This window comes from Lissotriton helveticus, chromosome 5_1, assembly GCF_964261635.1.
Source record: "Lissotriton helveticus chromosome 5_1, aLisHel1.1, whole genome shotgun sequence".
Classification (NCBI taxonomy): domain Eukaryota; kingdom Metazoa; phylum Chordata; class Amphibia; order Caudata; family Salamandridae; genus Lissotriton; species Lissotriton helveticus.
This window is the reverse complement of record NC_136065.1, coordinates 1896160291-1896174247: the sequence shown is the minus strand read 5'-3', so window position 1 is coordinate 1896174247 and position 13957 is coordinate 1896160291. Positions and strand designations below refer to the sequence as shown.

The window sequence follows — 13957 nt, the reverse complement described above, 5'->3', positions numbered from 1 at the left end:
GGGAGCTCAAGGACCAAGGCCTTGGCAGCCCCCTCCTCCGTAGCCACGGTCAGAGGGGAGACAAAACCAGTGTCGGGCAAAGTGTCCAGACCACTGGCCTCCCCAAGTCCTGAAAAGACGGACACTCACCTGTCAGAGGGTCCTTGGACCCCTCCCAATCCCCCTCGTCACCCATCGCCTGGTACTCAGGCTCAAAGGACGGGGCCGGGTCGTAGAAGTAAAATTCTCCCATCGGCGCCGAGAGCAGCGCTGCTCCGGCACCGGACCCGTATTGAGGGTAGGACCGGGGACGGCGATGTCCTGGGACGGCACCGGGGGCGACACCCTGAGGGCCAGCGAGGTCGTGAGGTCGACCGGCGGCGGCCCGTATCCGGCGGGGCCCTGCGGCGTCGGGACCAAAGTCGCCGACACCGTCGGGGCCGAAGCACCCGGCGGCGCCGGGGCCGAAGCACCCGGCCCGCTGGGGGACCCAGTCGGGGTCGCTTGGCCCGAAGGCGCCGCGGAACCCGACGGAGGAGTGAGCGACCTCATGGCCATGAGGAAGGCCTCGATCTCCTCCGGCGTCGTGTGCTGCCCATGGACCGGCAGGTATGGAGCAGGCGGAGCCGGTGTCGCCCGAACCCTCGGCCGCGTCGCAGGAGCGTCGGGGGGAGTCAGAAGAGCGATGTCGCCTCTTCGACTTCTTGTGCCTCTTACCTGAGGACTTCGAGCCCGAAGACTGATGACGACTCCCGGAACTGTGGTGACTCCGGCCCCGTGACCGGTCCCTCGACCTCCTTCCGGACCGGGACCTCGAGCGGTGTGAGGCTGACTGCCGGAGCTTGAGTCGCTTGCGGGACCGCTCCAGTCTAGCTTTGGACGTCAGGGCCCGGCAGTCGGAGCAGGACTTGTCGTCGTGGTCCGGGCCCAGACAGTGAAGACACCGGCGATGGGGGTCGGTAACCGACATTAGTCGGTTGCAATCGATGCAGGGTTTGAACCCGGGCATCCCTACCGTCACCGTCGGAGTCGAGGGACTTGAAAAGATGATCAAAAAGGAACGAAAAAGTTAGTCAAAAATTGACTATGGTACAACTTTTTCCGGATCGGCGCTTGCTGGCGCGGAAAAAAGAAGAACTGACGTCAGCGCATGAGGGCGGCGTCCAAGTACTCCGGCGACGTCATCCCGGCGCCAACGACGCCGGACGCGGAGCCGCAGACGACGCCAACCAACGCGCAAGGGTACTGCTACGCAAAAGTTTCCGGATCCAGTCTGACGCCTGGGGATATTCTAAGGTAAGGAATCTAATACTAACCTGTTTCTTTTAGATGTACCAGGATAGGCATATCCTGGTACCTCTTTCAGTTTTCCTGGTGGTCATACCAAGCTTCCATCTAACATAGCACGTTGGAGCCTGGGAGTGAGCATTAACAACTCAGGGAGATCGGAGGTAGCATCCTGTATCTCAATAGAATAGAACTCATGATGTATTGATGTACTTGGTAATTACATAGCACTAACACAGCCAACTGTGAATGTTAGCTAAAGTACTTGCCCAGCACAGCCGAAACTTTACAGCACGCGGACAATACCCAAGCAGCAGACTGCGTGTAGTACAGGGAGGCAAGGGTATGAGTCAGAACATGAATAGCACTGGGTAAAGACAGCATTTCTGTTCCTCACCTGATCTAAACACATTTGTTGTAGGTCACACACTCAGACTGCTATTCCCTTTCAAAGGCTATTGAAATAGGGTACTCCAATGATCCCAATCAAAAAAGTATAGAATCCATTACAAATTCAGTGCTCTCATGGTTCCAGGTTCAGTGTGCGAACACCTCATCCAGTTCGGATCCCCTTCGTGCACCCTGGCACCAGCAGTCCCGAATTTGTGACCAGGAAAACACCTGCATGGTGATTGTATTTTTAAATCTAATGAGCAGTGATAGGATGCTGTGGCCACAGGCCACCACAACTATATGAGAGTCATCGCCTTCCTCAGAAATCTGGGTGTTTTCGGACGCCAAGTTTGTCCAGGCTCTTGAAAAACTCTGAAGTTCTTGTCCTGGGGTTATTATGCTTTGGCCTTTTGGTTTAAAATGTAAATTTGCCTTTCTTCAACTAAATTGTAGGTTCTTATCTAGCCCCAATCTGATGCTATCTCTGCTATTGGGTGCACATGTTTCTAGTACACTGCACAAGTCTATGCATGAGGGCTTAGCAAGTGAGTTAATTGGGTGCCTCTATCCAAGTAAATTACCTGCTCCCTAGTCTGTGACCCAGCGTAGCATGCCTCCAATGATCTTATTTAATTTCAAATAAAATAGTCAATGGTCAACATGCAACCTCTTTCACAAAGCACCTACCCATTTGTACTACGTAACATGCTGTTCCTTTCATAACATACCAACATCGAAATGGCATAGCTAGCATCTCATTAATCTTAACAATTGATTTAATGCAGGTAAGACTAGCTGCTCCTGTCTAGTTGTTACGTTCCCACATTGTATGGTATTGATTATTACCGCAGGCCTCTCAAAATCATGCTAGAATGGCTGCAAACGTGCTATGAAATTAAGGGACAATCAGCAGGCCTGTGTCTACACATACGAAATAAAGCCCTTATCGACAAGGAACAGTCTTGATCTACCTTCAATGCAAATCATTGACCAAGTATAGGCTTTTGTTCCGTACTTTCTAAAGTTTGCCAAGAAGGCACTTTTGGAGCCCAGGATTCAATGAACTTCCACAGTACACGTGACAAGATATACTATTTATAGAAAACTAATATTTCATCACACCAATGCTTACCTGACTCAAATTTCCATGCTATTGTTATGCCTCCGATCTCCGAGTCGCTAAACCGTAGAAGGAAAGTCCCATCTCGCTTATTCACCAGCAAATCATGGGCCTGGGTCTTATTCACAAATCCTAGGATTGCTCTAAATCAGAAACAATAGCAAAATAAAAGTAAAGTGATAGAGACAAAGCATTAATACCAGAGGAATACACAGTAGCATTAATAAAGGCTGTGCTTTTTCATATAGTGATAATGTAAAGTGTAGTCGGTCTGCCTAGAATGACTTTCTTCATCCCATTCCAATATGGAATGTGATTTTTTAAAGATGTGTCTAGGAGAACACGTATGGTGAGAGAAGACATCCACCTTAGATAGAAGTTGGAGGAACTCGAGCGGAAAGAGGAACAGAATAAGCACAGATGGGAGGCCAGAGAAGATACTTTGACTATAATTTAACTGGTAAAAGGCACAGGTTGGCAGGTGTATAACTTGCATAAAGTGGAATTTTTTTTTTTCTTCTCTTGAAACTCACTTCTATTTCTTTTATTCCTTCCTCAAAAAGCAGCTTTGGACCATAATCCAGTTTTCCAAACCTTTTAACACTAACCCATGGAAATCCAAATGGAGTACACTACTCAACTGAATTAATGGCAACTTCATTTGTGAAAAAAACCTCATACAGAAGGCACAGGGAAGGGGGATCACCTTAAGGCAAAAAAAAAATGAGGTAGTATCAGAAAGCAGGCATAGAAGTACTGCCATGCTGTGATTTAGGGGTCGGCAGGGGCTGCAGCTGCGACCCCTGGCTTGCCCCTCAGACCGCTGTCCTCCAAGGTGGCAAAATCAGTGCCAAGAACCCGGAGGCAGCTCTGTATTCTTTATTTTCTGCCCATTTTTTATGTACTTGTGAGTAATATTCTTTATTTACTATCAGTGTAATAAAAAAAAGGAGCACACTAAGCTGGAATAGGGCCTTATGTGGCAGCAGTGGTAAGTAAAAATGGTTTTAAATTATGTTGTGTGAGTGCTTGCGGGTAAGTGTGTTTATGTGAGAGAGAGCAGGTGTACATGTGAGTATGTGCATCTGTATTTGCAAGCATGTGCGAGTGAAAGTGAATAAGAGTCAGTGCTTCAAAGACAGGCAGTGTGAGAGACTGTCTTCCACCTTTTTCATGACAAAATACTACAGTCACTGAGACACAGTGGGTTATACTGCTTCTTGAAAAAGCCTGTTCTGTCTTAGGAGGAGCATAACGCTATGAGTAGCTGCCCTGATTTTCTAACTGATCTCGTTCTGTCAATGTAGAATTTTATGCACCTTTAATACCCGAGGTATGGAGAGCTCTTGTAGTTGGATCTGGAGAAAAATACTTCAAAATAATCGGTTAATTTAAATGAAAATCTGATGGAAGTTTAAGGATAAGGTGAGGATTTGCCCTCAAACCTTAAATTGCATAAGTGGAGGCTTAATAGTGAATGCCTGAATTTTGCTGATTCTCCTGACAGAAGTAAAGGCTAGTGATAGTATCATTTTCCAAGAAAGGTGTTTAAGAACGTCCTTATGAATGGGTGCAGAAGGATTTCTCATCAACGGAGTTTAAACTGTTAATATTCTAGGGAACAGGTGTTTTATTTTAAATGGAGGGAAAGCTGTAAAGAGGAAGTGTAAAAATCCTTTGATCAATCTATTGTAACCAGAATGCCTTTTAATTTGAAGATCTCCTAAAGCTCGAAACTGCTGACAGGGAGTCAATGACAGATTTAATTGAAAGGCAAGAACGTGCCAGGTTAATTAGGTATGTTAGAACCCGTTCTGGGGTAGATATGAAAGGATGGATGGTGTTATGAGAGCACTATACACTAAAACAAGTCCATTCTGCATTGTATATCTTGTTTGAGGATTTAAGTCTTGCCTTGGCCAAGATATCTCTGTATTCAAAAGGAAATATTTAGAGGATGGAACTTATTGTACTAGGGAGCTAGGCTGATAAATTGAGAGACTCTGGTGTGAGATGAACAACTTCACCTTGCTCATTGAGAGCATTGCTGGCACTGGTTTGAGTAGAAAGGGATGATGTTCTGACAATAAGGAGATCTGTGTACCAAAATTTCTCAGTCATGCTGGAGCTATCAGAATAATTTGGCTTGGCTGCCTTTTCATTTAGTGGAGTACTCGGGTTATCAATGGCAGAGTAGGACAGGCATAGGAAAATATCCCTGCCCATGCTATTTGGAAGTCATTCTCCCCCTTTGCGAGGTTATCTGCTGCCATTAAACTGACATTTGCTGTTCAGAGGTGCTGCAAATAAATCTAGGTTTTGTTTTCACCATTTTTGGAAAATCCTGGACAAAAGATGTCGTCTCACTTCCCATTTGTGGCACCCCTTTGATGTTATACTTAAATTGTCTGATCAATGATGGTCTATGGCGTAGATACGATTTTGTTCAGGTACAACAAGGTGGTTGTATTGTCTGTACACACCAGAACCACACATTTCTTTATCCTTTGGAGGACAGCCTAAAGACTAGGAGCTACTGCTCTCAGCTACAGAAGGTTTAAGTGCATCTTCATTTCCTGGAGTGACCACTTGCTATGTACTTCGAGACCCTCTAGGTGAGTTGCCACACCTTCCCTGGACGCATCCGTGGACATGATCCACTGCAGCTTTGTGCCAACAACCTTTAGGCCTGAAAAAATGTATCTTTTCTGCATCCTCCAGGTCATGGCTACCGTCCTGGTCTTCCCAGACACCTTCTTAAAGTCGTAAAGGAAGAGCAGTCCATTTGTTGCTCTGGCTCCAGAAGATCAAATCTTTTGGACACTCTTTGTAGCAGCACATGGAAGCCTCGTATGTCGTCCAATGGGGAACTGGCAGAAGTAGTGTCGTGGTGGAGAACTGTGCTACATAATCATCTCACGCTTTGTTCTTGAACAATGTATCCATCTTTTGGTTCTTCATCATTATCATCATTGTCTACATAGTTGTCATGGATAGAGATAGGGTCCAACATTCTAGGTTTTGCTGTTTGTTGCTGTTACGATATTGAACTTGTCTCCTGAAACCACAATTTTGTTGAGCGTGAAGAGTAAGTTGCAGTACTGGAGAGCACTAGGATTGCAAGTGTGGACTGCCTGACTCTGGAAACCTTTTATAGAAGTCTTAGAGCATCTGACAGAGGTCCACCGCAAGGCCCAATGGAACATGCATCATGGGTTTCTAATAAGATTGATCATTAGGAATGCCCACAAACACATTGCACTGCAAATGCTTCATATACTCTAGGTCTAGTCCAAGCCCAGTACCATACTACTCCTCATCATCTAATTCCAGGCATTTTACATGCAATTAATAAGGGCTACATACAGCCACAAAAGAACCGTCATCATTGTTTGGGCTGGAGACAGCAGTGAGGCATTACTTGGACAGGTCTGTTCTGGTCGGATAAAACTATTTCAGTTGATCTTGTTGACGGATTTGTCAACAGAATCATCAACACTGTTACTGCATGCTTGAAAAAAGTGTCAAGTACGGATGTTGTCTGGGACGTGATGGTAATTTTCGTCAACTGTTCGTCAACGCTATGATCAACTATAAAGCTGTGGTAGTCAATGCTGCTGCAGTCAACGACGTAGAGGTCATCACTGTCATCAATGATGGCCCCATTTACGGTATCTTCGTAAACGTATGTTTCATTGACGGTGGGCCCATAGACGGCTTTTTAGTCTGTGGTGAAGTAAGAGCCTTAAGTGATGATGGAGTTGAAGGCCAAGAACATATTTTTATTTTCTTCTCTGACAGTGATGAATGTTTTTGACTGGATTTCTTAGCCATTTAATATGGGCTCCTACTCTTGTTAACCATTTTTGAAGGTTCTCCAGTGGAATCCTTTCCCTCTCTCTCTTTTGTGGGCTTTCTTTGGAGGAGATGACATTCTCTCCCCTTCATCTACAGAAACTGGGGTTTCCTATGCTTTTTTCCTCTAACCACAAAAGAAGCTTAGCCTCACTGTCCTTGAGGGTTTTTACTGAAAATGTGCAGCAATGGTTGCATTGCTTTGCTTTGCTTTATGACCAAGATAAAGACAATATAGGCATTCCTTATGTGGGCCCCCAGTGAACAGTCTGAGTTTCCCCCGCAGGACTTATGAGGCCTAAACAGACCTTTTTGTTTGTTTGTACAGTTTTCTGATATGGTGTCCTCTGTCAGTAAATAACAGCCATTCTGTAAGGTGATAGTTGGAGTTCAGCCAAAGGTCAAAATATGCCAAGAAAGCAGTTGTCTAATTGAAGTGCATAGGGAGACTTCCCATCACACAACGTGCGGTTAGAAGTCTGAGATTTGGTGGGCCTAGAGGGGAAGGGTAATTCATGAGCAAATCTCAGATTGGATGGAGTTTGGTTCTTTTTAAAAGTAGGGGAATAGGTTAAACATGTAACTTGTTTAAGCTCTACTGTCATACACAAGGTATTAGATTTCTCATACACAAATACAATTGCTAAGAGTAGGGAACAACAGAATGTTAACAGTATTTATTATTTTTCAGTTCTACAGCAGTCAGGAAGGAGCCATACTCGTCCTCTGCAATCAGTGCATAGTGACAAATCTTGAGGTATTTATTCAAAATAGAGAGAGAGGTGCTGGTGCTCATGATTGTTTGAGATATCTACTGTATATTTAGTTTTCAGACATTCCCATTCTCATACTGAAGTACAGAAAGTTGGTTATACAGAGATATTGTTAAGACTATCCCATTTTCAATTACATGTATGCTTAACATTCTTTACGGCAAGTTACAAAGGCTATTCATTATATAGAAAGTAATCTATCTACAATCTGCACACCTCTTTGACCAACAGAAGTGACAAGTCAGAGTGGTGGGGTACTGTGCCTCAGATTTCTCTCTTTCCCATTACCAATTCCTCATGTCTGCAACTGCCCTTCATATACCTGTGTATGTGGTCATTGGATGGGGTGGTGAGGGATGGAAAAGAGTAACCAAGACTAAGCACATGCTAAATCAAATCCAAATTTGTCAAAGGAATTGCTCAAAAACGTCCATTCTATTCAAAGTTCAATCTTTTATTGGTCCTGTGCCCTCAGCCAGCCAAAACGTATTTCGTCGGTGGGCATCTTGCCCTGGAATTTCGTCAGGGTTTCTCGTTTCCTCTAATGATCAAACCCGTAAAACGATCCCATGCCTGAAAATATCCAGGTGTCCTGTATATATATTTATGTCTCACCGGGGGGGTCCATTACAGCCGTGCGGGGAGTCTGCTTGTGCACTTGGTTTTAGTATTTGCCAATGGTCACACCTACCTGCAACTATTTAGTCATCTGGTCCTATCTAAAAAAATAATGGCGGGAATACAACTCCACCAATATAATGTTTGAAGGTCAAATGCTGCAGTTTAGATAGTGCCCAACCGAGCTCCGGTCGTTACAGAAGACAAGTGGGCACACTAGACTTTCTGGGTCAATGTGTCAAATCGCTGTTTGGCTGCACTTAAATTACACATTAGCATTTGAGTTACGTATCCTGAAGAACCAAATTGCTGTATGCCCACACTCCTATTCATATGAGTTAATCCTGAAGATCCAAATCTCTATCTTAGAAGCACTCCACATACATGGGTGCAGTGGGAGTGTAAAATGCTTATTGAACAATTTACTTACCTTCGGTAACGATGTATCTGGTAGAGACATAGTCTAGAAGCAGATTCCTTAACTTAGAATATTCCCATGCGTCAGACTGGATCTGGAAAACTTTCTGCAGCAGCACCTCTGCAAGCCGGGGGGGGGGGCGCAACACGACGTCGTCTACAGACATGCCGTCAGCGGAGCCATATATGCCCCTCTGGCGCGCTGACGTCAGTTTTCTTCGGAGAACCTTTTCCGTGCCACGACGCGGAGCCACCACCAAAAACTGTGCGAATATGGGAACAGTGTGCAAAAAGGATGACAGAGAAATTGAAAGGTGAAAAACAGCACCATAAAGGACAGTGCCAGGCACTGGATGATGAAAAGTAGAAAAAGGAAAAGCAGAGGACCGCTATGAAAAACAACCCTACAAAGTGAAGTGAAGTGAAGTGAACTGAAAGGCATTTATAAAGCGCAGCATACATCATACGGTTTCTTGGCACTGGGCAAAAGGACAGAAGGTCGCTACCTTGGCAGTGTGGGGGAGAAAAAGGCAGAAGCAAGGGTGAGGACAGAGAGGGGTGAGGGGGACCGGAAAGAGGAGAGGGATTTTCAATTCTAATTATAGGCTGAACGAAATAGGTGAGTCTTGAGGAGGGATCTGAAGTGAGTGTAGAACGAAGCCGACCTTATGTCCAGGGGGAGGGCGTTCCAGAGGGAAGAGGCTAGGAACGAGAATCTTAGGCCTCCCCATTTTTTGCGCTTGACTCTGGGGACTTTGAGAAGAGCCAGGTGAGCAGAGCGCAGGTTACGGGAGGGGACATAAGGATGAATGAGCGAGGAGATGAACGTAGGGCCTAAGCCGGCCAGAGATTTGAAGACGAGGCAGCCTAACTTGAATTTGCAGCGTGCAGAAACCGGAAGCCAGTGCAGGGATTTTAGCAAAGGGCGGGTGTGGTGGTGCCTCGGTTGATGGAAAATGAGGCGGGCCGCCTGATTCTGAACAAGCTGCAAACGTTTGAGTTGGTAGTCAGGGATGCCAACGTACAGGGAATTGGCGTAGTCAATTCTAGAGACGACTAACGCCAGGAGAGCCAAGGATAGGGCTTCAGTGGTGAGGAAACGCGCGATTTTACGGATTTTGCGCAGTTGGAAGAAGCATGAGGAAACAGTGGCATTTATCTGGGGTTTCATTGAGAGATCTTTACTGATAATGACCCCCAGACTCTTGGCCGAGTCAGTAGGGCGGGGGGTGGGGGGCCCAAGCTAGCGGGCCAGAAGTTAGAATTCCAAGGATTGGAGGACCCTCCAACAAGAACCAATTCGGTCTTGTCGGGATTAAGTTTCAGGTGGTTTGCCCCCATCCAGTTACTGATGTGGCAAAGGGTGGTTTGAAAGTCGGAGACTGACTGGTCCGAGGAATCGATGTTAAAGACTAGCTGGATGTCATCCGCGTAATTAAACGCGGTGACATTCTTGTCTCGGGGGGAACTGATCAGAAGGGTGAGGTATAGGTTAAAAAGGAGTGGGGATAAAGAGGAGCCCTGTGGCACCCCGCAAATTAACCCTACCCTATCAGCGGAGAACTGGGATAGCCTGACAGCTTGTTGGCGGCTGGTGAGGAATGAGCGGACCCAATCAAGGGCAGAGCCCCCTATCCCAGCCTGCCTGACACTGTCGACCAGGATGACATGGTCGACCGTGTCAAAGGCGGCCGACAGATCCAGGAGCACCAGAGCCTGACTGGTGTTAGAGTCGGCTCCCCTGCGCAGTTCTTCCATAACAGAAAGAATGACCATCTCTGTGGAGTGGGCGGGTCTGAACCCGGCCTGTTGGGAGTCGAGAAAGTCAAGTCAGTCAAGTCAAAACATTTATATAGCGCACTACATACCCAGAGGGTTTCAAGGCGCTTAGGAAGGGGAGGTGGATTATTTGTCAAAAATCCATGTTTTAAGCTGCTTTCTGAAGGCTAGGTGGTTCTGGGTGAGGCGAAGGTAAGCGGGGAGTGAGTTCCATGTTTTGGCAGCCAGGTATGAGAAGGATCTGCCTCCCATGGTGGTCTTGTTGATGCGAGGAACAGTGGCGAGGGCTTGGTTGGAAGAGCGAAGTTGGCGGGAGGGGGTGTAGAAGGACAGTCGAGAGTTGAGGCAATCTGGTCCGATGTCGTAGAGTGATTTGTGTGCGTGGGTAAGCAGTCGGAAAGTGATCCTCTTATTGACGGGTAGCCAGTGGAGGTCTTTAAGGTGACCAGAGATGTGTTCGTTGCGTGGGATGTCTAATATGAGCCTGGCTGAGGCGTTTTGGATTCGTTGTAGTTTCTTCTGGATTTTGGCGGTGGTACCTGCGTAGAGGGTGTTTCCGTAGTCCAGTCGGCTCGTGACTAGAGCATGGATGACTGTTTTCCTTGTTTCGGAGGGGATCCAGCGAAATGTTTTTCTGAGCATGCGAAGAATGTTAAAGCAGGAAGAGGATACGGCGCTGACTTGTCTGTTCATAGAGAGTGAAGAATCCAGGATGACGCCAAGGTTTCGTGCGTGGTCTGTCGGGATGGGTGCATTTCCGAGGGCTTCCGGCCACCAGGAGTCGTCCCATGCAGAGGGGGATTTACCTAAGATGAGGACTTCTGTTTTGTCTGAGTTCAGTTTCAGACGGCTTTGTTTCATCCATTCGGCGACTTCTTTCATTCCTTCGTGTAGGTTAGTTTTAGCGGTGCTGGGGTCCTTGGTGAGAGAAAGGATCAGTTGAGTGTCATCCGCGTACGAGATGATGTTGAGGTTGTGTTGGCGGGCGATGGCTGCGAGGGGGCTCATGTATACGTTGAAGAGGGTGGGACTGAGTGAGGATCCTTGTGGTACGCCGCAGATGATTTCAGAGGCCTCGGACTTGAATGGTGGGAGGCGGACTCTCTGGGTTCTTCCGGTGAGGAACGAGGTGATCCATTCCAGTGCCTTTCCTTGGATTCCGATGTTTCTGAGGCGTTGTAAAAGGGTGCTGTGGCAGACTGTGTCGAAGGCTGCAGAGAGGTCGAGGAGGATGAGGGCGACTGTGTCTCCATTGTCCAGTAGAGTTCGAATGTCGTCTGTTGCTGCGATGAGGGCGGTCTCAGTGCTGTGTTTGGCTCGGAAGCCAGATTGTGAGGGGTCGAGTGATTTGTTGGCTTCGAGGAAGGCGGCGAGCTGGTTGTTGACAGCTTTCTCTATGACTTTGGCCGGGAATGGAAGAAGCGAGATGGGGCGGTAGTTTTTGAGTTCGGTGGGGTCTGCTGTTGGTTTTTTCAGAAGGGCGGTGAGTTCAGCGTGTTTCCAATCTTCTGGGAAGGTAGCGGAGTTGAAGGAGCAGTTGATGACGTCTCGGAGGTGAGGTGCTATGACGGAGTCTGCTTTGTTGAAGATGTGGTGAGGGCATGGGTCCGTGGGGGATCCAGAGTGGATGGAATTCATCAGGCGGATGGTGTCCTCAGTGGAGATTGGGTTCCAGGCGTTCAGGGTGTTCACGGGGGGAAGATGGTCGGCAGCTGGTAGGGTGGGTTGGTTTTCGGGTTGGTTGTCAAAGCTGTTGTGGATGTCTGCAATCTTGTTGTGGAAAAAAGAGGCTAGGGAGTCGCAGAGGGTTTGAGAGGGGGTGATGTCGTTGGAGTTGGCCGAGGGGTTGGAAAATTCCTTGACGATGTTGAAAAGTTCCTTGCTGTTGTGGGCGTTGTTGTCAAGTCGATCCTTGAATGCTGTTTTCTTGGCTTTTCGGATCAGTTGGTGGTGAGTGCGGGTGGCGCTTTTGAAGGCGTCCTTGGTGCTGGTGGTTGGGTCTTTTTTCCAGGCCTTTTCAAGGGAGCGGCAGAGTTTCTTGGATTTCTTAAGATCATCGTTGAACCATGAGGCCTTCTTGCTGCCTGGTTTGCTTTGCCGTTTTTTCAGTGGTGCTAAGGTGTCGGCGGTGTTGGATAACCATAGGGTGAGGTTGGCGGCGGCTTCGTTGGCGTTAGAGGAGAGGGCTGGGGAGGTTTGAAGGAGCGATGTGGAGATCTGGTCTGTGGTGATTTTGTTCCAGTTTCTTTGTAGAGTTGGTTGGAGGTGGATGATGGGTTTCGGCTTGTTGTAGGTGAAGTGAACGCAGCTGTGGTCAGTCCAGAGGAGATCTGAAGTGTGGCTGAAGGAGACATGGTTGCTGGAGGTGAAGATGGGGTCGAGAGTGTGACCTGCGATGTGGGTGGGGGAAGTGACCAGTTGTTTAAGTCCGAGGTTGGCGAGGTTGTCTAAGAGGGTGGCGGTGTTGCGGTCGTTGATCTTTTCAAGGTGGAAGTTGAGGTCTCCCAGAAGGATGTAGTCTTTGGAGGGGAGCGCGTGTGGGGTGATGAAGTCCGTGATGTCTTCACTGAATTTTGCGCGGGGTCCTGGTGGTCTGTAGAGGAGGGTGCCTCTGAGTGTGGTCTTGGGGTCGATGTGGATCTGGAAGTGAAGGTGTTCGGAGTTGGCGAGGTTGGCATCAGAGCTGGTTGAGATGCGGATTGTTTTCTTATGGACGATAGCGATTCCACCTCCTGTATGGTCGGTGCGGTCCTTGCGTGTGATCTTATAATCGTCAGGGATAGCGATGGCGATGTCAGGGGCGGAGGAAGCGTTCATCCATGTTTCCGTTAGGAAGGCGACGTCAGGAGAGATGGTGTCTAGTAGGTTCCAAAGGTCAATGGCGTGCCTGTGGACCGAGCGGGTGTTGAGAAGGATGCATTCTAGGTGGTTGGGGTCGGGAATCTGTGGTGTGGTCGTAGCGGAGATGTTGTCGGTGCCGCTGAATTTGCAGGAGAAGCAGGAGAACGGTCCATGGGTGCGTCCAGGAGCGGCTTGGACGCAGTTGGGGGCGCGACCGGGGTTAAGGGCTAGGAGGGTGGCGGCATCGTAGGTGACGCGGGGGGGCTGGGCAGCGCGAGGGGCAGGGGGTCTGGCGCTGGGCGCGGTCCAGGCGCGGACGGGCGTAGACGGGCTTACCTTTGGCGCACCTTCGGCGAGGCCGTAGCGCGTGGACGCTGCGCGTGGGGGCATTGGCCATAAATGGATGGTGGAGGGGGTGGAGCGTGGGAGGGGCGGCTGGGAGGCGGGATCTGGGAGGAGCCACGGGCTGCCGAGGGTAAACACAGCTACAAAGTAGGTAAACAGTGAAAATGCACTCTACAATCGTCTCTTATCTTACAAATCAGCAGTAGTGCGCAGAAGGACCTCTATATAGTGTCAGCAGGCAAGTACTAGCGAGCGCCGAGTACAATCCAGAGAAAGACAATGAAATAAATAAATGAAATCTGCACAAAGACGATACCGAGCGCTGAGTGCGCTTAAGCAGCAGGCAGGCAGGCAGGCAGGTAGGCAGGAGCGAATGCAGCCAGCAGTGAATTCAGCGTCTGGGGGAGGCAGAGGGCGAAGGGAGCAACCGGACAGGACAGTGTCCACTCGCAGAAAGTGAGACTGCTCGACAAACGAGCACAAGATGTTAGTAACATGGGTCTCGAGCACCTTACTGAGGTAAGGGAGAAGGGAGATGGGGCGAAAATTG

General features: G+C 48.3%; 1 protein-coding gene across 8 annotated transcripts in view; it reads right to left on the bottom strand.

Annotated features, from left to right (window-relative positions):
* LOC144755958 (signal transducer and activator of transcription 5B) overlaps positions 1–13957 on the bottom strand; it is a 1707375-nt gene that overhangs the window by 185754 nt on the left and 1507664 nt on the right. For all 8 annotated transcript variants that reach the window (XM_078645393.1, XM_078645400.1, XM_078645396.1 and 5 more), the window contains one exon: positions 2792–2922. In XM_078645393.1, the coding sequence (XP_078501519.1) occupies positions 2792–2922 (131 nt within the window). The remainder of the gene's footprint in view (positions 1–2791; positions 2923–13957) is intronic.